The sequence below is a fragment of the Cygnus atratus genome, chromosome 1 (genome assembly GCF_013377495.2).
Source record: "Cygnus atratus isolate AKBS03 ecotype Queensland, Australia chromosome 1, CAtr_DNAZoo_HiC_assembly, whole genome shotgun sequence".
NCBI lineage: Eukaryota > Metazoa > Chordata > Aves > Anseriformes > Anatidae > Cygnus > Cygnus atratus.
In genome coordinates this window covers 102,610,725-102,635,616 of record NC_066362.1, presented here as the reverse complement: position 1 = coordinate 102,635,616, position 24,892 = coordinate 102,610,725, and the positions used below count along the sequence as shown (strand labels likewise).

The 24,892-nt window shown below is 46.9% G+C and overlaps 1 protein-coding gene across 1 annotated transcript; it reads right to left on the bottom strand.

The window, feature by feature from the left end:
* Window positions 1-1,642: 1,642 nt before the first annotated feature.
* Window positions 1,643-24,892, bottom strand: LOC118247774 (alpha-2-macroglobulin-like protein 1). Its single transcript, XM_050711574.1, has 31 exons — window positions 24,834-24,892; window positions 23,716-23,899; window positions 22,819-22,981; window positions 22,203-22,255; window positions 20,274-20,294; window positions 19,597-19,756; window positions 19,052-19,136; window positions 17,160-17,271; window positions 14,060-14,123; window positions 13,525-13,670; window positions 13,083-13,232; window positions 12,639-12,791; window positions 12,307-12,391; window positions 11,359-11,473; window positions 10,446-10,671; window positions 10,193-10,319; window positions 9,472-9,593; window positions 8,921-8,975; window positions 7,801-7,884; window positions 6,740-6,916; window positions 6,518-6,599; window positions 5,613-5,769; window positions 5,139-5,213; window positions 4,591-4,753; window positions 3,917-4,131; window positions 3,552-3,767; window positions 3,315-3,439; window positions 2,920-3,010; window positions 2,237-2,305; window positions 1,822-1,924; window positions 1,643-1,683 (listed from the first exon to the last, which is right to left on the bottom strand). The coding sequence occupies exons 1-31, from the start codon at window positions 24,890-24,892 to the stop codon at window positions 1,643-1,645; spliced, it is 3,678 nt and encodes a 1,225-aa protein (XP_050567531.1).

The following is a 24,892-nucleotide window of genomic DNA, read 5'->3' as shown; positions in this document are numbered from 1 at the left end:
TTTAGGAGAACCTGGGCAAAACAACTCTGTTCTGTGTTTGCATATACAAGTTCTAAACTCTGCCCTGCCAGTAGCAGACTTGCTCAGGAGAAGGTAGAGCACACGCCAAGGCAGAGTTTGTACTTGGTGGCTGTGACCAACAGATAAGCTTTAGTCAAAGGCAAGGGAGGACTGGGATATGTTCAACACTTCTCTGGCCAACAGCTGCACTTAGAGAACTTTACCAAGAGCAGTCAGCAAGGATTTACTGCGGAGAGGGATTGAGGGGCTACAGTCTCAATCACACTGCATTACTATCTGGAGCCTACTTCAAGAGCAGGAATACAGGAGCTTGCAGGAAGGACATATGAGATATGGCTGTCACAGCATGTACAGTTGCCCTTATACCCCAAAGCTTCCCGGGTCCTACTCAGCAGAAAGTGCTGGAAGAAACCATGGGGACCATGAGGAGAGAGCAATGGAGGAGATAGAAAGTTTGTACACTGTCGATGGCAGAAATGGTATCCTTGTGGGCTAAGCCTGCAGTTCATCAACAACTGGCACAATGACAGCAAGGTCAGGGGTGATGCTTACTTTAATTCTTCTTCCCAGGAATATACCAGATATATAACAGTCCCCCCTCACAGCCCAGCCCCCTCCCAGTGCAGGCACAACTGCTGGACCGTTGTGATCCCTAAGTCCATCCACTCAGGCACAAGACCACACAGGCTCAACTTTAATAGGGGCAGTGTCCTTCTACTGGGGGTAGCTGGGGCATCTCCTTCCATTCGGTCCCCAACCTGAAACATTGGGCAAAGGCAGAAGTCACGGTGTAGCAGTTTCTCACTTCTCCTTTACCACAAAACTGGGACTGCCTCCTCTCCTTTCTGAGGAACCATGTGCAATTGTGGGGAACAGAAGGTAAGGCAAACAAGGAGGGAGTGATCCAGCACCTTCATGGCTATCACCAGACTTGTGTTGGATAGTAGTGGCGGTGGCTCTCTAGGAAGATCCCTAGGATCTGTATAGGCAGGTCCCACAGTGCTCTGTGTGTGGGATTATGTCAGGATGAAGCATATGCCATATCAAAATTCTGCTTTATTCTTCCAGAAAAGACAGATCCAAACCTGTCCTCACCTCAGGCTGCTGCTAACAAGCCATCCCCTTTAACAGCTGTTTTTGTCACCCCACAAGACAAAGTATTACCTCTTCCCAGCTTCATCTTGCTCCTTCGGCTCCCGGAATCCCCCCTTTCTACCCGGCAATGAAGGTAGCAGGGGCTGGGGAGGGACTGGAGCAGTTGTCTGGGTCTGAAGTCCCTTGTTAGTGCAAGCCACTATAGCTCTGCATTCTCACTCCACATGATGCAGTCACCATGCTCAGTCTTTCCTCCCTCACTCCCATTTTAAGACTATATCTGCTGTCAGCCAGAGCCTTTCAGCTGCTTTCCTGTCTGAAAAAGAGCCCTCGGCCTAGCTCTACACATTCAGCCACAGGCACCCGACTGTTCCTCATTCTTGCTGGACATATACTCCCCAATGACTACCATTCTCCTTCCCACCTCAGATTGCTCACATGCTCCCCAGACATTCCCTCTCTCCCACCCAAGACCCATCATTTCCTGATGCCACTGTTTGTATCACACAGGGACTTGTTGCCTACCTCAGCTACAGACAGCATTGTAGTCAGCCAAGGCTCGCTCCTCTGCATAAGGAAATGAGAAAGACAATTACACGCACATCATGTGCACAAGAAATAGCGCACAATGACTTTTCAAGTCACATCCAGAGAACTAGGAATCCAGCTCCCAATCTCAGAGTAGGAGGGGAATCACCAACCCACCTGGCTGGTAGTAATCATAGACTTTGACGGTGGCTGGTTTCAGGTTCTTCATCTCAAATATTTGTTCCAGTTGCAGACTGAAAGTCTGAGATTCATCATTGAGCTTATGGAGATTTAAAGAAATTAGCAAGGAAGGGAAGAAAGAAGACATTGCATCTTTGTCTTCCCTAGCTTGAATGCTTTCCTGTAAAAAATCTCTCTAATCCATCAGAGATTCTGGATTTTAGAAATGGAGTATGTGAGAAATAGCAAATGCTAACTGTACAACAATGAAAGTAGGCAAGTTTCTTCTGCCCACAGTTCTACCAGTGTTATTTCCCCATGGCTAGCCCAGCCTTGGCCTTCTCACACAGTTCCTTGTCCTCTGGCCTCTTGCTCTCATTATGCCAAACCTAATGCTGTCATTCCTATTTACCTTGTCCAGATAAATGTAGACCACATCAGCTTTCACTTCTATTTTCTTAATGATGGTTTTGCGCTCCAGCTGGGACAGGAAAGAACAACACAAATAAATTAGTATTGATGTTGTATTGATGGCACAAAGTAGACCTGGACTCTTTGTGGATCTTTGTCTTTTGCATGTGCAAGGGTTTTATTGTGTTCAGTAGTCCCTCCTGGAGCACTCCTTGTGAGCCTCATCTCAAGGATGGACTACGCTGTCCCTGCTCAGTTAGAGGAATCTCCCACTCTGGGGACAAAAGGCAGTGGATAGCATATAGGACTTAATGCACTGGTCAGCAAAGAGGCACAAGTAAAGACTGTTGTTATCTTATCTCACTAACTGCTAGAATGCTCTTAAATACACCTCTGGGTGTTGTGCAAATAATTCAGCTTTCATTTTCATGTGACAAACAAATACTGTTATTTAGCACATCCAACAGAATAGTGTCAGTGGGAGAAGCTGAACCATCCTTGAAATGCCATGGGCAGTCCTTGCAGGACCTTGTATGGAAATTGAGAGATTTTGGTTCAATTTCAACAGTGAAGGGTCACTCCTAATGTAGTTGGCTCATGGCCTGAATGAATAGTTCCCAACAGCAGCAAGCAGGTGGGACCCATTTACCAGAGCCACCCTTTTTCTGATTCCAGACTCCTTACCAACATCCTGGAGCCTGGAGCCAGGACAAATCCAGACAACAAGGAGACCTCCATGATCACCATGTTGGATGTGACTCTGCTGCCAATGTAGCTGAAGAAGATCACACAGTCAGAGGGTCTGTCTGAGAGAATAGAGCCCCCCCTTCCCTTTACCACCATATCTTGTGTGCAGGACCCTGAGCCATCTGGGACTGGGGTCAAGGCAGACAGTTTATCATCTCACAGGAGGTGAGATGCAGGTAGCCAGCACCTTCCCTTTCCACCCCTAACTACTGCCAAATTTACCCTCTGTCCTGCCTGTGTTCAGTCCCTCCATCGCAGCCCTGAGGCTTTTCCAGCTGCACTCCCCAAGCACAGCATGTCTTGCTGGAGGAGGAAACAATCCTCAGGATTACCTGACAAGGATGCGGACAACAAGGGCACGCGTGTTGGCCTGGCTACAGTTGGCCAGCTCTGTGTTGACACGCAGAGTGAAGGTTACAGTGGTCCGTGGGGGAGACTTGTGGTACCTCAGCACTGTCTGCAGTTTGAGGGTCAGGAGGGGAAAAGACAGCCCAGGCTTGATTTCATCCAGGGAGAAGAGGCAGAATCCTCCATCTATCATCTCTCCCACACTCACCCCACCACCTTACCTGAGCAAAAACACAGCTGCTGCCCTGGGCCTGCACCAGGAACTGCCCTGGGATCTCTGTCAGCGCTGCCTGCTGCACCAGCAGCCGTTTCTGGCGGGTGACTTGGAATGTCTTCCCAAAGCCCCTGTGGGACTTCACCCTCACAAGTGCTTGGCCTGATGTGCTGAAGGTCCTTGCTGCATATTTTGCTAAAGCTTGCAGGGCAACAACTGTGTCCTAGGGAGAAAGAGACAGTCACTTCCCTGAAAACATCATCTCTAGCAAGGCCAACTTGGCCTCGAACTTGGACAGGAAGACCTTGAGAAGACTTGCCCTGCCAACCTCAGGGAGAAAAGTATATGGATCCACATGGAGCTACTCGTTACCTGGGTGGAGGCAAAGCCCCCATAGGCATTCTGCTGCTGGGTCAGCCATGCCACAATACCAGCTGCAGTTGTCATGTCACCTGCATGCACCCGTGGCTTGGAAAGGTATGCCAGGAGCACGTAGGCTGTCAGTTCTACATCCACTGACTGAGTACCAGGCCAGAAGGCTGTGGAAGCCGGGGAGCTTGGTTTGGGGCTCCAGTGTATTTGTCCTCCTGCAGAAAGAAAAGGAGTGTGCAAGCTATCTGGAGAGAAGGGAACAGAGGGTTCTGGATACAGAAAGCAAGCAGTAGAGGGCTTTTAGAGCTCCTCCTGCTCCTTCTCTGTCAGGCCAGTATCACTTTGTTAAGTTGGTTCTCCAGGACTTCATCCAGTCCTAGCACACAGGTTTCTACCTCCTCCCTCAATAAGATCTTTAAATCCTAAAGGCTGAGGAAAATCTTTCTGGTAAGTCACCCACACAGCTTGCTAAATAACGTATTGCAGTTAACATGATGCAGTTCCTGGACAAATACAAGAATAGCAGGTGCATTTTTTTTTCCCTCAGCAAGCCTCTTGCATAGGTTAGCATATTCCATGTTTATCAGCTCTGGCTAGGCAACTTGCATGGGTACATTGCTCCAATCCCAGCAGGTGAACAAGAGACATTACTCCAACAAGCAGCCAGCACCTACCTGATTTGATGGCCTGTTCCTCCAACTTGTATAGCAGCTCCTGGGTTGTCTCATAGTCTCCGGCCAGGGCAAAAGCATAGGCCAGTACAGCTTCTGTGTAGATGCTGGTGACGTTGTGAACTGCCTGCTGCAGGCAGTGGAGGGTACTCTGCATCATCTTGCCCTGCATTGGTAGAAGACATGCCAAACACTGACAGGGGCAAAGCAGGGGTCAGGCTCTCTCTGGGACTATGTCTTGCTGATGTAGCTCCAGAGAAACCCACTCAATTATCACCCTCTCTTGCAAAAAAAAAAAAAGGCAGTACAGCCCCATTGTGCACTGGAAACTATGGCCACCAAACACTATTGCTCCACTATTGCTTCATGCTAGTGCTACAACACTGTCTCTTATGAGGAATTACTTCAGTTTCACCAAACATTGTCTCCCTCTTAGCAGCCCTTGATGTGTTCCTGGCCTGGAGAATGTCAACATTACGAGCTTTTTCCCCATAGCAGAGTGCAGGCATGGGATAATAAGGGAGAGCGGGAGACAGCCGGCCTGTGCTCACCTTCAGTGGCTGACCCAGCTCCAGCAGTGCTGCAGCGACATACGCTCCCAAGGAGATTTCATCATCCACACTGCCCTGTGAAGGGAATCCATTGCCAGAGATAAACTGTGAGAAATCACCAGTCACCAGAGACCCTCTGCTGGTGAGGGATTCCACCTCTGCAGAGGCAAAACACTGCACCTGGAGCCTCTCGTAAGCATGGTCTCCATGGCTCTCAGGTGTGTCATTCTGACACCCCAGGACCTGAAGCACCTTTCACTCTCTAAGGCTTGTTTCAAAGGCTCAGGGCATAATTTCCAAGAAGGGTAGGCATTCTTTATGCTGTCTCTACCCCATACTCTGTTCTCTTTCAGTCTGGTTGCATGACTTGCACAAGTGACTTTCCAGGATCGGTTGTGATCCTATGACTCTTTGTTGCCACAACACCTGCCCAGCCATTCCCCAGCTGTGCTGCCTGAATTGTCTCTCATTTACCTTTATAGAGGAATGAAAGAAACTCCCTTTGGTGGCAAAGCAGCCACTGGGGAGTTGATTTTGCTCTAGCCAGCGTAAGGCATCCTGGATATTCTTGTCATCTACATAGATGTATTTCTTGGCTTGGCCAAAACTCTTGACAACAAAAGCTGTCAGCCTAGGAAGAGAATGACTTGTGAGAGAAATAGAAACACAAAAAGACAAAAAGAAAGTCAAATGCCTCCTGGTGCTTGTCTCTGAATTTAACACTGACAGACCAGGGTGCTTAAAAAGACTCTCTCATACGCAAAAGCAAACTAAAAGTGGAAATGGTCTCTGGGATACAAGCAGCTCCTCTCCTTCAGTCTGGGTCCACACATTCACGTACTGCTTTACCTAGTCATTTCACAAGTGAAAAACCTCTACCCCTTCTACTTTGTCTCTTGCATCTCATCTCCCTTGAATACCTAGACACAATCTTGAATACTCCATTTCCTTCATTTCTTCATTACTCCCAGCCCAGCCATCACAGTGCCAATGCAGTTCACTCAAACTCTCCCAAGCAAAAACCTCCCTGGGAAAAATGACTTTTCATTGTCTTTCCCTGATCTTCCTCCAGTCAGTATGTACCCCTCTTGTCTTGCTGGGGCTCCACAGGTAGAACCCATTGCTCTGTTCGGGGCGCCAGCAAGACCACAGAGAGAAAAAAGGGATCTCCTTCCCCCTGAGACCACATCGTTGTGTTTCACTTTCCCAGAAACTCTGCTGTCCTGTCTCAATCCCTCAATCTGTATCCATGCCAGACAGCTCCTGGGGTGGCTCCATCCAAAACAAGGAACATGCATCCTATCAGCTCTTCTCAGACACATTAGCTGCTCTGGCCCAAACAGGACAAATTAGGAGCAAGGGATGTTCCCAGTGCTTACCAAGTGTTCCCCTCCCCATCCTGCTGCCCGAAGACACTGTAGGACCCATCTCTATGCTTATAAAGAAGCTGTGTCTGGTACCCTGGGGAAATAGGAACAATGATTAATATAGCACAGTAATTCAGAAAGGCCAGTACTGTCAGAATAAATGCAAGGAAGAGAGCTACTGGTAGATTAGACACAGGGGAAAGCAGAGGAGCAAGGTGGATCTCTTGTACTTACCATTGTGCAGGAGTCCTGCTGCCTTCTCCTTGATTTCAGGGGTCAGCTGCCTTGTCTTCTCCAGGTATTGCAGCACATAGATAACGGGGGCAAACAGCACCATGTTCTGCTCCCCACATCCATGGGGCAACTGCACCAGGTGGTCCAGGTTCTGTAACACAATCCCCATGAGGTCACCTATGCGACAATATAAGAAACAAAGCAAGTTTGAGTATGATTTGAGGTGCTTCTCAGCCAGGCACTGGATAATAGTGTGTTATCTCAGCAAAGGAGAAAGGAGAAAATGGAAAGAAACAACTGAGTATAGGATGAAGGTGGGTGACTATTCTTCATCTTCCCAATTTGGGGGGTATGCGATACAGGATGAGCACACTGTGGAGTCTCTGAGGAACCTTTTCAGTGTGAAGGGCTCCAACCTTGTAAAAGGCTATGAGCAGGGCTATAGTTGCTCAGGCTGTGTCATGCAGACAGACAAATATAGAAGTACTTAGGGAAAGATTGAGCTGTCTCAGGTCTTCTCTTCTTTGAGGAATTATGGCAGGCCTGGCTTCATACCAGTACGAACATGGGGACAAAGGAGCACAGTGCAAGGAAACATATTGAAAACATTTGTCTGGTCCCAGTGGCCTCCCCAGATAATCCTTTTGTATCTTTGTAATGCTGAGAAGGATTTATTCTTTCCAGCAGCTTTTATTGTAACATTGAAACTTAGCAGGGGATGAGATAGTTATGAATTTTGCTGATTTTATCTACACAGAACTAGCCAAGCTCCCAAAGTCCCAGATAAATCTTGGCCTCAGGGCTCTGCTACAAAGTCCTAGCCAGAAAAATGAGGATTATTCTCCTCTGCAGCCTACTTTTCTCACGAAAATCTAAGTGCAAATCCAAAAAATAAAATAAAATATGGAAACCCTGTTTTTGTCAAACCTTGCAGAGCATTGAAACTCATTGTTCTCTCTTTTGAGCAGTGTCATTCCAAATGGATCCCCTGACATCATTACAAAGTTAATCCCTGCTCATCTGTAACATCGGTCAGTGAGTTCACAACAGAAATGGCTTACCTGAGATGGAAATTGAAGCTCTGGCAGATCCCTTTACTACATTATCAGGGAGGTGAAGGGGCACAGGCTCTTCAACCATGTTTCCTGATAACAACAGGGTTAAGGTGCAGCATGAAAAATCAAACCAAAAGTATCTAACCAGAGTGACAAAATTGAAACAAATAAGTGGGACACTGCCTACATCCTGTTCATGCAGACTGCTCTCTATAATCTGTCCCAGTCATCACGCCAAGCTCCACTGCTTGGAAACTTTTCAGATTAGAAGTGACTTGAGAGTTGCTGGCAAGGGCAAGGGCACACCAAGCTTCACAACTCAATTCACCATGCTTCACAAGTTCCACAAGGATCACAATTGGTCACCACTTGGCAGGGGGACATCCTGCAGAGGCTTGTAGTGCTGCAGGGTTAGGGTGGTATAGCAGGAGCTTCTCTCTCTTGAGTGACTATCATGCTCCAGGAACACCCAGAGGCTACATTGTGGGAAGGGGGCTACAGAGCACAATTTTGCCACCTAAACTCAGTGACAAATTCAACAGGGAAGCAAGTGTGGAAATAATATTTACTGTCCTTTTCTGTCCTAATAAGAAATTAAATTTCCTGTGTGAAAAAAAAAATAATTAAAAAAAAAAATCTCTCTTTCATTAGCCCTCCCACAGTTCAGTCCTACTCTCAGGTCTAGTTTTGTCTCGTTCAGCCTGGAGAAGGCTCCTGGAAGACCTTATAGCAGCCTTTCAGTAACTAAAGGGGGCCTACAAGAAAGCTTGAGAGACTCTTTATCAGGGAGTTTGGTGATAGGACTAGAGTAATGGTTTTAAACTAAAAATGGGTAGATTTAGATTAGATACTTGGAAGAGATTCTTTAATATAAGAGTCGTGAGGTACTGGTATAGGTTGCCTAGAGTAGTTGTTGATACCCTGTCCCTGGAAGTGTTCAAGGCAAGGTTGGATGGGGCTTTGAGCAACCTGTTCTAGTGGAAGGTGTCTCAGCCCATGGCAAGGGAGTTAGAATTAAGTGATCTTTAAGGTCCCTTCCAACCCAAACCATTCTATGATTCTAGTTATTTCAGGCTGCAGGACCTGAACAATAACCAGGTCTAGTTATTTCAAACTGTCCACGTACCTCCTCTTGGGCACAGAATGGAGCTGTAAGACTTCTCCACTAGCACACCTTCTGGCTGCCAGGGCAGAAACATAGATATGAGAGAGAAGAAACAAGATTACACACAAAATTCCCAAAGAGCAGTAAAATCGCACAGCAATTGCAGGTCTGAATTCAGCTTTTAGTTCCCAGGCTGTCAGGGACTACTCCTCACCTTTGGCAGGGCTGCACTGAAACTGTTTGCTTCACTGATTAAGAAAGCAAAAGCAAGTCTGAGGGACAGGACTCTCTAGTCAGTGAGCAGATACAAAAGCTCATGTACGGTTGGTCATTGAGCAGGAGAATGTATAGGGAGAAGTGCAGTTACGGCATACAAATGCAGCTCAAGAAAGAGTACTGCAAGAAAGGAATAGGTCTTGGGGGGAACAGAGTAAACTGAGCCCAGGCCTTGGTATGCCAATGCTGGACAAAAAAAAAAAAAAAGGAGAGAAAACCACTTAGCCCAGCTCAGTCTCTTTTCACCCAGGGGCAAGGACACTCATGGAAAGAAGTGAGCCTGCTCTTATACTGACCCGAACCAGCAAGTGTTTGACCAGAATGTGCCTCCGCCTCGTGGTAGCTGGCAAGGGCTTCCTGTCCCCACAGCGTGGTGTGGTGTCCAGTACCTCAGTCCTGATTGTGATATTCAGAGTCCCTAGCAAATAAATGGAACAGTCTGTTTCTTACGTCTGTAGCCAAACGGAGTCGACTTGCTTTAGCTGGCAGTCGTCTCGGGTGCTTCAGGAGGCTGATCCTCCCAGCTTCAGTTGCTTGACAGGTAAAGATGGTCCAGTCAGTGCCAATGGTTTGTCCAGACACCCTAAGTATGAGGGGACTTGGTAGTGCCTCACCAATAGTGACCTTAGTACACTACATGTGACTGTAGTGTGAGAAGGTTCGGCAGCCCCTTGGACTTCAGTGACCCCTTCCCATTGCACGTGAAGCACAGCACCAGCCATACTAGGTTCTCCCACTCACACACATGCAGCCCTTTCCTCCCAATCTGGTTCTACACGGTTCTACACCTCTATCCCCAAGAGTTCTCCACGTTACCCTTTCAGTTCCCACTCTCTCTGATGAGCCTATCTAAGAAGGGAGAAAGAAAGCAACCATGATGGTTTGTATTCTTGTACCACTAAAAATAAGCTTTAGGATCCAGGGAAGGCAAGGCTCTGCCAGCTTTTCTGGACCTCCCACTCCCTTTCACTTCTTTTTGAGGGCTCCCCACCACTGCTCCCGTTCTTATTGCCACACCCAGCTGGATTGCTGTCATGTTCCACGCGAAGGTCTTGGACTCTTCCACGCAGAGGCACTCTCTGTCCCTGCAGGTCCGGCACAGCTCCACCTGGAAGTCCGGGGATTTAGCCAGGGCTACCTGTATCTGAAAGAGTCCGATGAAGGAGAATGACTGGGCAACTTGGGAGAGATGGTGTGGTACATTTGCTGTAAAACTGGAAGGCATGCTAGGCCTGTCCCACACAGTGTTTCCTGTGGCACAAGCACATACCTGTATGCACTGCTGCAGGTAGTTAAAGACAGTAGCCTTCAGCGTGAAGGTCTCTCCTTGTATCACAGAATATGGCAATGTCACATCCACAAAGACAGGTTGTACTGTTCTGAGACTTGTGGTCGGGGCAAGTCCAAACCCCCTCCCAGCCAAGCAGAATGTCTTGACTTTCCACTCAGCGACAGCAGCAGGCGCTGTGACTGGGACGCTCCTGCTCCCGTTGGAGCTGAGAGGAAGACAGCACTTGCATAAGGAAGTCTGTCCCACCCCACTGCAACAGGAAGAGCTCAGGACACCAGGTGAGGGATGCTGTGCAGATCCTCAGACTGAGATCAACCTCTGCCCTCTCATCAATTACTCCCACTCGAGTAGCTCAGATCTCAGACAGATCTCAGAAATCTGTTCCTTAAAGCCATAATTGCTGATTAAATGCTTCCAGTAATTATGTTATACCCTTTTCCTGAGCAAGACACTGTCCCAGCATTCCAGCTCTATACACTCAGTCAACAGCAAAATGTCCAGAAAAGCAGCAGCACCACATCAGCCTGAGTGCTGATTCATGAGTCCCAATACAAGCATTGTGGCAACAAAGGCTACAAATTTAGACAGTGCACCCACCAAACTGGGAAATTAGTAGAGTGTACAGCACTGTGTGAGAAGAGGATACTTGGTGGTTTGATGATGAACAGCACTGCTGTTTTCTAAGCATGACTAAGCAGACTGAAGTTTTGCTCCTTGAAGTCCACTAGTTCTTCATTCTGATGCACTTTAAGTGCAGGGAAGAGCCATAAAATTTACATGCAGACCTCTCTTTACACCTATGGATGGCTTTTTTGAACAGATACAAGTCAGCCAAAACTCAATAACAAAGGGTTCATCCCTCTGTCCACTTGTAAAGTCTAGCATCACTTACCCAACAGAGAACAGATTCCAGATCCAAGTTTCAGGCAAATAGTGGTGAAATCTTCCTTGGGTTGTTAATTGGGGTTGTTCCTCGGTCATTCTTTTGTATTCCATAGAAGGACCCCCTGAAAAAAAGAATAAAAATTCCCACAAGAGTGGAAGAGGTGAGCCCTGACAATGATCGACAGCCAAGCACTGGGACAAGAGGCAAAGCAAGCAGTAACAGAGATGTGAGAAGAGTCAGGCAGAGTAATACACAAGGGAGTGAGCTGAGTTGGTAGGAGAGGGAAAGTAGGAAGGAGAAGAAAATGGTAATAGGAAAATCAGCTTGCAGTGAGCAGGCTGTGGCTATAAGTTTTGAAAGTCTTGGCTAGACAAAGACTCTTCCCAACCTGAACCAAAATTGGTGTTAAAGAGACTATGGACCTCTAGAGGGCCCTTTTAAACCAACATTTCTGTAATTCTGGGAGTAACAATATTCTCGTTTGCTTGTCTGCAGAAAATGCAGAGACCTCTGCAAACAATAGTAGTTTCAATATCAGCAGGCACATAAGGCAGTTTGGTATAATTACCTAGTGCAAAGTGAGACATTAAGGAAGCAGGTGACAGTTCCTGCAGCCACAGGTGGAACACAAGCCAGGCCACAGCACAGTTTGTGGTGTAATGAATGGGAGACACTCCCCTTCAGAAACCACTGGGTTTGTCTGTACCCAGAAAGGGAACGCCATCCTTTAATGTCAGGGAACATGCAGGTAGGGGAATTTTTCAAAGCTTTTTAAACAGTGACCCATTTGTTCCTGCTGAGGTCCGATGAACCTGGCAGTGAGGCTGTGGCAGCAGCATCTGTTACACCTTAGCATGTTAATATTCACCACCAGCAAACCCCAGTGATCAGGAAGCTCTTCCATCTATGTGATCTCAGGTCCTGGCACAAGGGTCGGCTGAAAGTTCAGCTTACCCATCATTGGCTTGCTATCTGCCCGATGAGAGCATTGAGTTGGCTTCCTGATTGCAAGGTTTGAGAAGATTTTCAGACCCATGTTCTGTTGGAGAAAGAAGGAGAGGAGGGGAAAAAGAAAAGCAGCTGTGAGTGGGGAAGGGCAGCCACTCTTCCTCAAAATGACTCTGAAAACCATCACTTTTAGGACGGCCAGCTGCCCAGACAGTCCAGGTCAGCACTGGCCCAAATGGACAGCATGCTGAGGGAGGTATGGCACAGCCTCCCTGGTCCCTTCTTTCTCAGAAGGACTCTAAACAAGTGTCTCACTGGGGAAAGACAGAGATGATTACCCAGAAGAGGTTGAAGATGTCAGGCTGAAAGGAATGCTGCGGTTTCCCTTGCAGCAGAGGTGATGTGGAGTGGGGCTGAACACAGTGATCTGGATACTCCTCGACTTGGGCAGGGTACCCATGTCGGTAGATAGCAGGGAACAAGCCATAGACCTAGGAAAACTCACAGGCAGTGGAGAATCAGGCCAGGAGCAGATACCTTCAAATGCTTCACTACAACCTCCCCAACATACAGCCTGCTGTCTTTCTAGGCAGACACCACTTACTACTTACACTCCTCCACACAAGGATCCTCTCACCCATTAGCCTCCAGCTCCCTTTGCCACAGCCCTGCCTGTCTTTGCCCAGCTCATATATCATGCCTGTTTTTTGTAGTTGGTTGTTTTTATTTATTTATTTATTATTTTATTTTTTATGTACTTATCTGGTTGCACAGACACTCACCATTTGACTTGTCAGCTCACTCTCCGGTCTCACAAGGAACATGGTTTCATCCACGGCCTGTACTGCACACACGGAGCCAGGGGCTGCCTGCAGTCGGAGCTGCACTGTTGACTCTGGGTGGGCTTCTTTAGCCAGGAAACCTACTTTGACCTTGAGCAGCACACCAAGAAAGGAAATATGAAAAAGAGAAAAAGAGGGGTAAGGAGGCTGACAGACACATGGCACAGACAGAAAGAGGAAGCTCAATTAACATCCTCCCTGCTCAAGCTCTGCTACAAATAGAAGTCACTGCTAAATGGAAGATCCCAGACCCTGGGCACTGTGCTCCAGACATCCCCTTCCTCTCTTCTCCCCAGTTCTCTGAAGGATTTGAATGTTTTCCTTCCACAGTATGCTGACTCAAGCTTGTCAGCTGTCCCTCAGCTGTCAGTGTGAGTCTCACCTCATTTTCAAAGCACAAGGCAACGTCAAAGCGGATGCTATCTGCTGTTATCCCTCCACCGGGGAAGATAGCGTACACCACTAAAGAAGGTGATGGGGTGAAGTCAGCAGTGAAGGTCAGAGGGATGGAGAAGGAGCCCTTCAACACTGAGGAAGGAAAAGAAAAGTGTTTCCATCACAGCCCCACTGAGATCTTCTTTTGGTCTCCTTTTTTCTGCTTTATAATCCCACAATATCAAACTAATTCCTTCTGTTTTTCTGCCTGTTCTCTCCTTCCATTCTTTAACCCTGTGTGTTCCGTCTCCACACAGTTCTTCCCAGTCTCTCTTCCCTTCATTGTTTCACTTGCTCTGTCTCTTTGTCCTCTCTCAGCTGATATAATTGCTTCTTTGTCTCCATCCACCCTGTTTGTTGACTGCCCAGGAGCTATAGCTTCAGAGAGTTCAGGAGAAACTCCAGTAACTTTCACCATCCAACCTAGGAACCCACCAGGCCCAACTGTTTCCCATTGTTCAGGCAGGCCACTGCAGACTTACTGTTCAGCTTCCCAACCTGGACGCTCCTCTGTCCCCTGACAACAATGCCAGCCTTCCCAGTGACCTGAGGGAAGAGGACACTGGATGAGCAGACTGCTGTCTGTCACCAGGGCACACTCATGCTTGCCCTGTGTGTGTCTTGCACTCTAAAGCAACCATAGAAATAAACTGTGGGCCCAATCCAAGGTGACCCAGGTGAGAAGGGTGAGCTCTATGCAGCGGTAGAGTTCCCTGAGTTCTCCAAGAACAAGTCCATATTGTCATCCCTCTAGGGATGATCTAAATTACACACTCAGTGTTTCACTGTGTCCTGGTCCCATCAGCATTGCCTCCCCCCACCTCGGTTCTCTACTACCCTCACTCACGTAATATGCAAAACCTATCCGGCTGGTGTCTTCTCCCAGGTCATCCCGACTGAGTGTGAAGGTCACCTGGACACTCTGCTTTAGTCCACATGGCAGTGTTCCTGTGAGTGGGTGTATGTCCAGGAAGCTCTTCGTTGTGACATGGAAGGGTTGCAGGTGATGGTAAGCATTTGTGTAACTGACACCAGTTTTCCAGGGTGTGTGCGTGAGATCTTCCAGTGTAAACCTTCCCTGAGAGGAGATCAGAGACATACAGAAATCAGGACATGGGAGTTGCACGCTTCAGTGCTTTGTTAGGTTAGGATGTCATCAGCTTGGTTTGGGAAAGGCCGTTGCTTGACACCTTCCCCATGGCTCTACACCGACAGAACTGTGTGGGGAACCCAGGACCAAGCTGTCAGGGGGCTGCAGGGCAGGAGTGGGGAGCACTGACAGAGTTTGAGGCTTTTCACTTCCCTGTATGCAGAAGTGGGATTTACCTCCAAAAAGACTGAGGAGCTGTTCCAGGCAGTTGTGTCCAGGTTGAACGATGCTCTTCCACTGCCATCTGTGATATACATTTTGATAAGCCGACGTCTCATGAACTTTATCACGAGATAAACTTTTCTGTTTTTCATACCATTTCCATGGTGATCCTGAAGCTTAATCTGGTGACAATAGGGAAGGACAGAAAAGCCAAAGTCAGATGTTAGTCACAGTGTCATACCCAAACCTTCTTTCCTCTGACAAACATACACCTTCTTGTTTAAGTGGCCTTGGCTTCAGCCTGGCCCCAAGAAGATAGCAGACCTGTAAAACTCCCTCATCTGTAAAGTTAAGCTGAGGGTGATTTTATCCTCCCCAAAAGCAGCATGTAACTAGAGCATGAGGAGCTCAGCTCCTAGCCAACAGCTGAGAAATTCCAGCAAAAATCACTCAGTGCTCTCAACAGAAGCCAGAAGTGTAATCACACCAGGGAATCTGAAATGCAGAAACTGGAGCCATGCTGCACTATCAAGTAATGTGACACAATGTAAGGAAAACTGCTCTGAGGAACAGAAAATGGTTTGGGTCAGCAAAATTTGCTAGACACTAAATTCATTGGCAAATGATAGGGAGGGAAGAAGCATGGGAAAAGTCACCTTCCCCTTGTAGGGTACTCCCGGGATGTAGTAAGCATTTGGTGTTTCAAACACTGCCCATGCAGCTGTCCTGGAAATGAGGATTTGGCTGGAGGAGTTGATTTGGACCCCTGTTGGAATGCAGAGTACAAGGGATGCAAGATCATTATCGGAGGTGACTGCCGCACCCTAGTTTAATCTCACTTCGTTACGCCCAGGCCTTTTGACTGGAGCATCTCAACATTCCCAAGACAAGCACATTTAATGTACAGAGGCTGTTCCTGTGGCAGCTCAATCCTTAGCTAAGGTGTTTCTAAGACCCTTTTTGGCCTCATGGACCAGGCTCCCAGCCACTCCTTGCCTGCCTGCTGCCGGCAGAGCAGCTCTCTGCAGATGCAGTGCACCTCAAGCAGGAGCACCCAGAGTCCTGTGATGGCCCCAGCAGTGTGGAGGAGAGGAGGAAGTGTGCCTGCTCTGACCTTCACACCCCAGGTACGGGCAGTCTCATCCTTGTACCTTCTCTGCACCAAATGACCGTAAGCAGACCTTACGGGTACCTGTGCCTGCCTCCAGAAGAGAAGCTTCTGCATAGATTTTGCTGTCCTCCTCACTGGGAGCCAGATTAAACACCGATGTGCTTACAGAAGGTGTGAAGCACCCCTTGCTCACTGTCTGCAATGGGAAATGGTAGATATTATTTGAGGCTGGGGGGAAGTGAAGGAGTTAGAAGTACACGATATTAATCATTCTGTCATAATTTGATCGCAACAAGTAATAATGCAGACTCAGAAATTGTTCACATTTTAAAATTGGTATTTCCTATTTTATATGTATACATGCATGTAATTCATTTCATATTGTAGAAATATAAAACAAATCACCATAGTTGCATGAAGTTTGCAATGTTGGTAACTCTCCAGCTTTAGTAGAAAGCTGAAGGTTGCATTAACTGGATCACAAAGGAGGTATATTAGTATTTTAAGAGATCTGACTAGTAAAACTGCAGAATCAAATGAATCTGCAGAATCAAAGTAACTTATCATTTTCAGAGCTGGAAGGTTACAACTACCATAAGATGTCCCGATGACAAATCATAAAACATGAAAAGTTTTAATCATATATGCAGATACGAAGAATCCAGTTATGACATGTTTTGTTAGGGATGAAAAGAGTGAAATAAGGTGAAAAAAAAAAGCCAGTATGTGATTTGGCTGTGGAAATAACCTTGTCTACACTGTACATTGGTATCCTTGTGCATCTCCAGGGTAGGTTCACCTTAACATGGTATTTTTGCACCTGTTGTTTCTTGCACTATATCATTCTTGGGTATTTATGCTTCTTTACAGAAAAGAACAGAACTTTAAGGTCTGCATGTGATTTCCTCTTTTCTATTCCCTGTCCTTAATAAACAAATTTACAAAGAAGAACTTCTAGGGGTAAAGATATCTCAGTTGGTCAGGGTAACAATAATTGCATTAATTTAATAAAAATGTTAACTGATTAGTCTACAGGTACATTATAGAGGTTGGCAAACCTTCCTTAAGTAGTAGTTCATTCCATTCTTTCAGGCACTGTCACACATTGTCATATGTGGTGCTCCTCCACCAACCATGTATCTTCCAGGATTTTACTCACCTGACCACTGTATTCTCTACAGATATCCTTGCTGACATTTTGAAGACGCCTCCTTGCCTTCTGGCACAAAGTCACCCGCATGGTCCCTTGCACTGCTTTTCCATAGTGGTACCTGCAGGGAAAGCACCAGATGAGCTGCCAAGCAGAGACACTGAGGAGAATTTTGTGGTTTGCTGAGCACATTGCTACACACAAGTGGGCTTCCTGATGCCGGTCTTCATTCAGTTTGCAAGCAAGCAGGCATAAACAAAAATACAGCACAGAGTACACTTGGGGAGTGGAATAACACAGTCTTGCATCCAACGCAGTCAGAAACAGAGCCTAGGCAAAAAAAGGACCACACTTTCCAAAGCTCTCTCACTTCTGGGTGCTTTCTGTTCGGGAACTGCAGGCAGAAGAAAAGAGCTGGCCTGAGTTGTGTGCACACAGCATGGAGCGGCACCCATTGGATATATTGGCTCAGGTGTGAAAGGAGCAGAAGCCTATGTTCTTGTACACATCAATAAAATGTGCACGATATGACATTAATAGAGCTACGGTACTTCTCCTTCTGGTGATGGCCTTAGCAGCCCCAGCAAAGTTGTCTCTGCCTCCACAGCAGACACACCCCACCGGGCATCCAAATCAAAAACATTTTTCATTGTCACACTGACTCCTTGGTCACTGTAATTCAGGAGGTGGTGGGATGGTTGGTAGAGCAAGGGCAAAACTCATGCTCTGTGGTTTGAAAAATCTATTGTTTATCCAGCAAACTGTCTTTCTGTGTGGCTGTTAACAGGTCTATTTAGTTGCAGAGGTGTAAGAACCTCTGCAGCAGTATCTGCCAGAGCCTTGGATGAACCAGCAGGCTTTGCAACCCCTTTCCCCTATTCACAGGGTGTTGTTAAAAGCTTCACTGGGGCCTCCCCACATCATTTGGGAGCTATGGTTAAGCTCCAGACCTTGAGCTACATTACAACTTTACCTATGCCAGTGCACTGCTTCTCAGCCTGACACACTGGCTTGACTTCCAGGATTGACCTCAGTCCTTCCTCCTCACCATGGGCTTATCTCATAATCTGGACTCTTCTTTCCATCACCAGACTGGCTCTGCTTTTTTTTTTTTTTTTTTTTTCCCTCAACTATAGCAGAATCAAGCCCTTGTCAAGGCGGACTTTTCCATTGACTGCCTTGCTGACTTTCTGTGCTTCAGCTCCTCTCTGGTCTTCTCTTGGGGAGCAATGTTCCCTAACAGTATCAGTGACAGGAAAACATTCGTGAACTACCCTGGTGAAGAAGAGTGCTGTGCTGTTTCTATTAGCAATTTAAATGTTCTGATTTGAAATGCCCAGTTAATAAGAAATGATTCCTGTTCAGCAGCAAAGAGGCAGTAAAAGTTTTCGGACAACCCAGCTCCAAATACAGCTCTGTTCGCCTCCTTATCTGTCCACAAAGTGCTTTCCAGAGCATTCTCCTTCCTCCTTTGTGCTTATACTTTCTGAGGTCATGCCTGCCTTCACACCCTCATCTGCTCAGTGTTTGCTAATGATTATGGAACTAGAGAAACACTGCTACTAAGAAAGAAAGAAGTTCAGCAGCATAAAATAAAATGAGAACCTTGTACTGATCCTTGTACCTCAACAGATCAGTCCCATATCAGATATGCATATTCCCCCATACAAGGTCCACCAAGGCCAGATGGACACAGCTTCCAGAGCAGGGTGTAGCTCAGGTACCTCCATCCCAAGCAAGAACCAAACAGACTCTTGTACTACCTATGAGTCTTTGAAAGCAATGCTTGCGTTTCACCCCTCTTTAGCCAATTCTCCTTGATGGACTCAAGAGAGTACACGTGTGGAAGAACAGACAAGATTTTGATGAGCTGTTTCCTTTCTCCAGGATTGTCTCCTCACCTGCCACATACACGCAGTGGGAAGGTTTTATCTGAAGCATAAATCTGAACCGGTCCTTCGAAGAAAACATCAAACTTCTGCAACACTTGAACAAAAATCACAAAGTTACTCTATAAAAGGCAGTAGTCTACCTAGACATGGATCATGAAAGGGATGAGTTTGTTACCATAAAGCTGGAGTCCCGTAAAGGAGCATGTTCGTGAAATAAAAGCTAATTAAAATGTTTAAACTAAAATTACTTTAAAACAGGGAAACTAAAGGAAGAATCTCCCTTTTTTCCCCAACCTATGAAGTGCTACAGAGGTCTTAGGTTTATTCTCTCTCTGTGACGCTCTAGTAACTGTTGTTACTAGATGCCCTCTCCAGGAATCTCCAGTACAATCTCCCTTGTTGGCATTTGTGATATCGCCCATTCTATACATTTTTGTTGAAATCTAGCTCTCAGACATTAAAACTTAGTTTACAGTGTTTGGCTGCATATTGTTATAAGGACAGAAATAAGCAATTCTTCCATCCCATTCTTTGTTCCCCATACTCCATCTTACCATGTTCCTCCACCTTAAATGTACTGGACACTTTTGGGTTCACCACACTGATGGTGTAAGTCCCCAGACAGAGTTCAGTAGCTAACTGGAAAGAGAGATCTGCAATGCCCTGTTTTGGTCTCACATCCAGCCATTGGCCAATGCGGTTTTGGTTTGGGTCCTGCAGTTAGAGGAAAGGAGACAAGAGACTGTCATTAAAAATATCTGCTGTTCTGTTCCCAAAGCCCACTGGATTTAAAGTTTGAGAGATTTCAGAGGCTTTCACAGGCTCCTGGTTTGGTTTGGTTTGGTTTGGTTTGGTTTGTTTGTTTGCTTTTTTAATGGGAGGTGCTGCAGCAACCTGAACACTGAAACACCGACAGAGATGAGACCAACACACCAAGGGTTACTCTACATTGTACTGCCATTGAAAAAGAAAGTGGGAAAGATCCCAACATTTAAACTCTCCAGTCTTAATGTAAGGATAAACTGTAAGAGTTAACTAAAGTCTGGATGGAGCTCCTGAACATTGAAAAGAACAAACAATTTGTCTCTTCAATGGTTTTTACAAGCATGTGGATGCATACACATGTATACACTGACCCTGAAAAAAGTAAGTTGACTCAGTAAGACAACGGCCTAAATATCCCTCCTGAAGTACCTTTCCTCATAACACCTGGGGAGTCCGACACACCCACCTGGATTTCCACCATGGAGTACTGCAAAGCAAACAGATAGCAATGTCAGAAGCTGGCATGATATGCCAACCTACATATAGACTTATCTTACCCACCTAGCCCACGTGACAGTCCCAAACATTACAATACAAGGAGCTTGATCCTACAGAAACCAGGAAAATGGTTCTGAAATAATATGGATATATTTTTAAGATGCATTTAGACATATTCAAGCTTTACTCCGTGACCATGAAAGCTATAGTTTACTATTTAAAAAAAAAAAAAAAAAAGGAAGAAAATTAGAGGTACTCACAAATACAATCATTCCAAACTCATAAATAGCAAAACTGTATCATCTATAGGATGAATAAACCCCACATTTTCCTGTAAAGTCCCTGGCCTAGGAGGTAAGGCTTGGAGATAGGTAATGCTGCTGACTCCAGCAGCACATTCATGCAGGCACAAAGAAGGGCCTCCTATGTCTATTAACTCTGTTCTTGTATCACAGGAACTGCCAGCCAGGAGGCAGTAGTGGTGTAAGGAGAGTGAAGCATAAGGAGGCAGAAGCAGGGGACTGGAGAAAGTAACTGGTCTGTAAACAGAAGGCCACATTTGATTCACATTATTCATCATTATGAACTTTCATGCAAGTTATCATAGACATTTGTTTTCATTGAAACAAACAAAAACAGTGTAGTTTAACTATTTATATAACCAAATCCATTGTCAATGCTAAACAAAACATGCCAGTGAACAGCACCTGTGTTATCACCAACCCACCTAATTCATAAACAAGACATTATGGCTTTAATGTTGCAGTGCACTCAAGCCTCATAATAGCTTTGGTTAGATATGACCTCTTTTGAATTTTCATCACAGCATTATTAACAGTTATAATGCTAATTTACTCATACTTACACATAGCCACCAAACATTTATGGCCAAATATCTTCATGAACCAAATGTAGGCATGGAAGCAAAGGTATTGCTTACTCTATTACCTAACTAATATAAGACAGATGCCTTCTATTTCCGGGGCAGGAAGTGAGTGCATGATCCTAGGCCCTCATCAATAACCAGAAAAAGGGGAAATTAAGTCAAAAAGAAGCCAGAAGGATCTCTCCCTTCATCTCAGTCTGGAGGGATTTGATTTAACTCTGCACACTTGTGCCCCTCAGCATTTATCTATCATGGCATGAATTCCAGTTGGCTCTCCTTAAATTGCTTCAGGACAGAGGAATGTAAGATATTTACAGCTGCTGGCAGCAGGTAAAGTTGCTCACTGTAGAGAGATGCTAGTCTTGCAGTTTCCTGGCTAGCACCTATGCAAGTCTCTGGCAACTTCTCACTTCCTTGACTCAGGCAGAACGAGCTGCTGCCAGCAGCAAGTAAGTATAATTTGCTTATACTGCCTTCTCTCTTGTCTCTTTTTATAATCAGTTCATGTGCATCCTTTCCAATATCAATTAATTTTTCTTAAAATTTTGCAGACGTGCTGTGGCTTGCTGCAGACCCTCCCACCACCCATAAGAACACCACGCTGCACAAAGCTACACAACTCCAGTTCTGGCTGAGCCTGGGCACAGCCCGTCTGGTAACCGTGCCCACAGCCAGCAGCCTGCAGATTCCCTCAGAAGCCAGCTTTTTTCTGGCAAGGGGAAAGTGCAAGCAGGTTCTGAGCTCCTAACTCAGCTAGCAGGCAGCGCTGGCACGCTCCCCAAACCTCAGCAGCCATACCAGAGATACCACCAGCCAACAACTGTCCTGTCAGAGTGACAGTGCAGCTGGGAGACTGAATTCAGCAAGGTTTTGTAACAGGTCAGTGTCTGCTGCCTTGGGTACTGCAGACACGCAGACCGTGTCAGCAGGCACAGCATGGGGCTGGCAGAGGAGGCAGACTTGGCAGAGGAAGTCTGGAGACTTCCTTGCATCCACTTAGACAGGCTTTACCTTGCTGTTAACGGGGACAAAGTCTTCAGTCAATGTCACTATCCGAAATTTCACTGAAGGGAGAAAAGGAGAAGAGCATGTTGTAGAGACAGTACATTCAAGACGGGGCTAAACCTGTGCTTGCCTCAACCCCAAATCAGGGCTCTGCTGGCACCCCCATGCCTGCCTGCAACCCCCTCTTGGTGCTCGTTCAGCCCTGCTCACCACTTCTTCCCTCCCCACACACAGCAGGCTGTGGTGTTCCTGCTTTGCTTTTTGACAGTTTGTCCCACCCGCTGGCTCCACTCACCCACGAAAGAGGCAAGTGCTTGGAGGCACAGGCTGAGGAGGAGGACACAAAAGTCTCACTTCGTCCCCAGCCTGTGGCTGGAAAGCCTGCTCCTACAGCCTGTGAGACCACAGCTTTCAGCCCCCCGCCTCCCTTCCCTGAAACACAAGCATGAATACATCTCCCCAGATGGCAGCAGAGGCCTCGGTCACATACAGCTTCTCCTTCTGTCCCGGCTAGGACTACAAGGCTCAAAGCTCCAAGCACAGCCCTCGAGGGAAAACGGGAACAAAACAAAGACAGGTCAAGGCAGGGGAACTGCCAGGGTGCTCCATGCAGAGCACTCACCTGTCTGTCCTGGCCTATAGGCAGGTTTATCCATTTGGATGAAGGTGCCAGTGCCAGTCCTACGAATCAGGACTTGCTTCTCCTCCTTTGCACTGAAATAGTGGCCATTGGAGATATGCAGCTGGACAGTGCCCACCTCTTGGCTGCCTGCAGGTTTGGGGACCTAGGACAGGGAAGAGAAATCGCCAGGTTAGCAGGGAGCAGGTGAAGACATTAGACATTATGCATATGCTCTTCTCCTCGCATATCCCGAACTGTGACACCTTCTTCTTCCCCACCTCATTCCGAAGGCCAGCACAGTGTGTCCCTTCAGGGGCTTATTAGCTCTTACTTGCCAGCACAAACAAAGAAAATAAGGTTCGTGGGTATGGCAGATCAGAAAGCATCGTATTGAGCCTGCGTAGACACCCTGCCATGCATGCCCTTCCTAGTCCTGAAGCACACTTCACAGTCCTGCAAGAGAAGCTTGGAGAGATGCAGGTGTGAGGAGAGACTGCCTGAGATGAAAGGTCTGGTTCTTCATGCATCACAGTGCACAGATGACATCCTGTGACAGTGCATCCTTCTTGGTGGAGAGAATGAGGTAACAGCTGCCATTTGGGTGCTTCTGAGCTCTTCTGCCTTCCTCGGTCCTTTGGTGACTGGCCAGGCACTCATGGTGAACGGGGCCACCAGGGTGGATAGTAAGCTACCCAACAGGAACAATATCATGCAGACAGACAGAGGCAGGGAGGAAAGACATTAAGCTCCCACTCTGCCTGGCTTTACATTAACTCCTTTCCATGCCCTCTCTCCTCCCATCATCCTCATTCTCCATTTCTCTGGCAAGAAGAGTCAGAGCCAAAGGAGTGCTTTGGGAGCCGTTAGCTACAAGCTGCTCCCAAGAACGGTCCTCACCTGAAACCTGGAGCACTCAAAGATCCAGTTGTTCCGGACAACCTTGCGGTAGATGCTGATGTTGCCAGAGGCATGCACAAGAGTTAAGGCTACACGAATAGGCTTCTCCACACCACGCAGGTCCAAGCACACCCTCTGGGAAGAGGGGAAGGGCAGTTCAGCCGGGAGGATGATCAGGTACTTCCTGCAGTGGGGAAACAAGACAATCAACTAGTCTCTCTGCCTTGAGACTAATATTCCACGGTCTGAGGAAGCAGCAGGGTTTACCTCTTCCAGGACCAATTGCTCTGCTTGGGGAGAGGGACAGGTGATTAACAGTGAGAATGTGCACCTCCCAGTGTTGATGGAAAGGATATAAGAAATTTCAGGAGACTACATGAAAACTGCTTTGAGGTGACCTCACATTACACTGGTGTGTATGGAATTCTGGAGCATGCTACAGTGGCACAAGGAAGCGTACACAGTAGAGACCATCTCTGCCTCTGCAAAGAGAACTCTTTTTTAGGGCTTCCCAGTACATAGGGAAAAGGGAACAGTGCTATCAGACTGGGAGATGGAAAAAGTTTCAAAATTAAGACTTGGATCCAAAACCAAACTGCTGTGTTCACTCAGGAAGTTGCAGCTGTGTAATTCTGATCCCAAAGCTCTCTGTGGCTCTGAGTCTGTTTGACTCCAACATCAGAAGTGCAGGATTCTCTACAGCTTTTACTCCAGCCTCGAGAGAAAAGGATCCACCTTTCTTGCTTCGAGAAGGTTCCTTAATTACTTTGGCAGCAGTCTGGTTCCTGCTTAATTATTCCCAGCCCTGCAACCCTCAACCTCCTGCCCTTCTCTGTATCCTACACCTTTCCCTTAAGACTGCCTCAGACTGCAGACCCTTGTTCTTCTTATTCCCACTGACAGTCCTCACTTAGATCTTGCACTGCAGCAACATCCAAAGAAAAAATTGCCACCTTTAGAAGTATCCTGTGCTCATAACAGGGCTTGTGGCATGCATACCACCCCGTATCTATCCCTTATAGGAGATGACTCGCAGGGTCCCATACTCTCTCCCTGCTATCCTGGCCCCTCCCTCAGCACTGGAACTGTCAATCACCAGACCTCGAAATGGCACTTACGGTTGTGCCACTATCGCCAGGGTGTAGAGCAGGCAGCTCAGGAGGAAAGGAGTCCACAT

Bases quoted from the DNA above. Each gene is read 5' to 3' on its own strand.
- LOC118247774 (XM_050711574.1), bottom strand. From the start codon at position 24,892: ATGTGGACTCCTTTCCTCCTGAGCTGCCTGCTCTACACCCTGGCGATA. The intron at 14,124-17,159 runs GTGAGTAAAATC...CTCTTCCCTCAG, and splicing joins GTAGAGAATACAGTGGTCAG to GTCACTGGGAAGGCTGGCAT. The intron at 10,320-10,445 runs GTATGTGCTTGT...GGACTCTTTCAG, and splicing joins ACCTGCAGCAGTGCATACAG to ATACAGGTAGCCCTGGCTAA.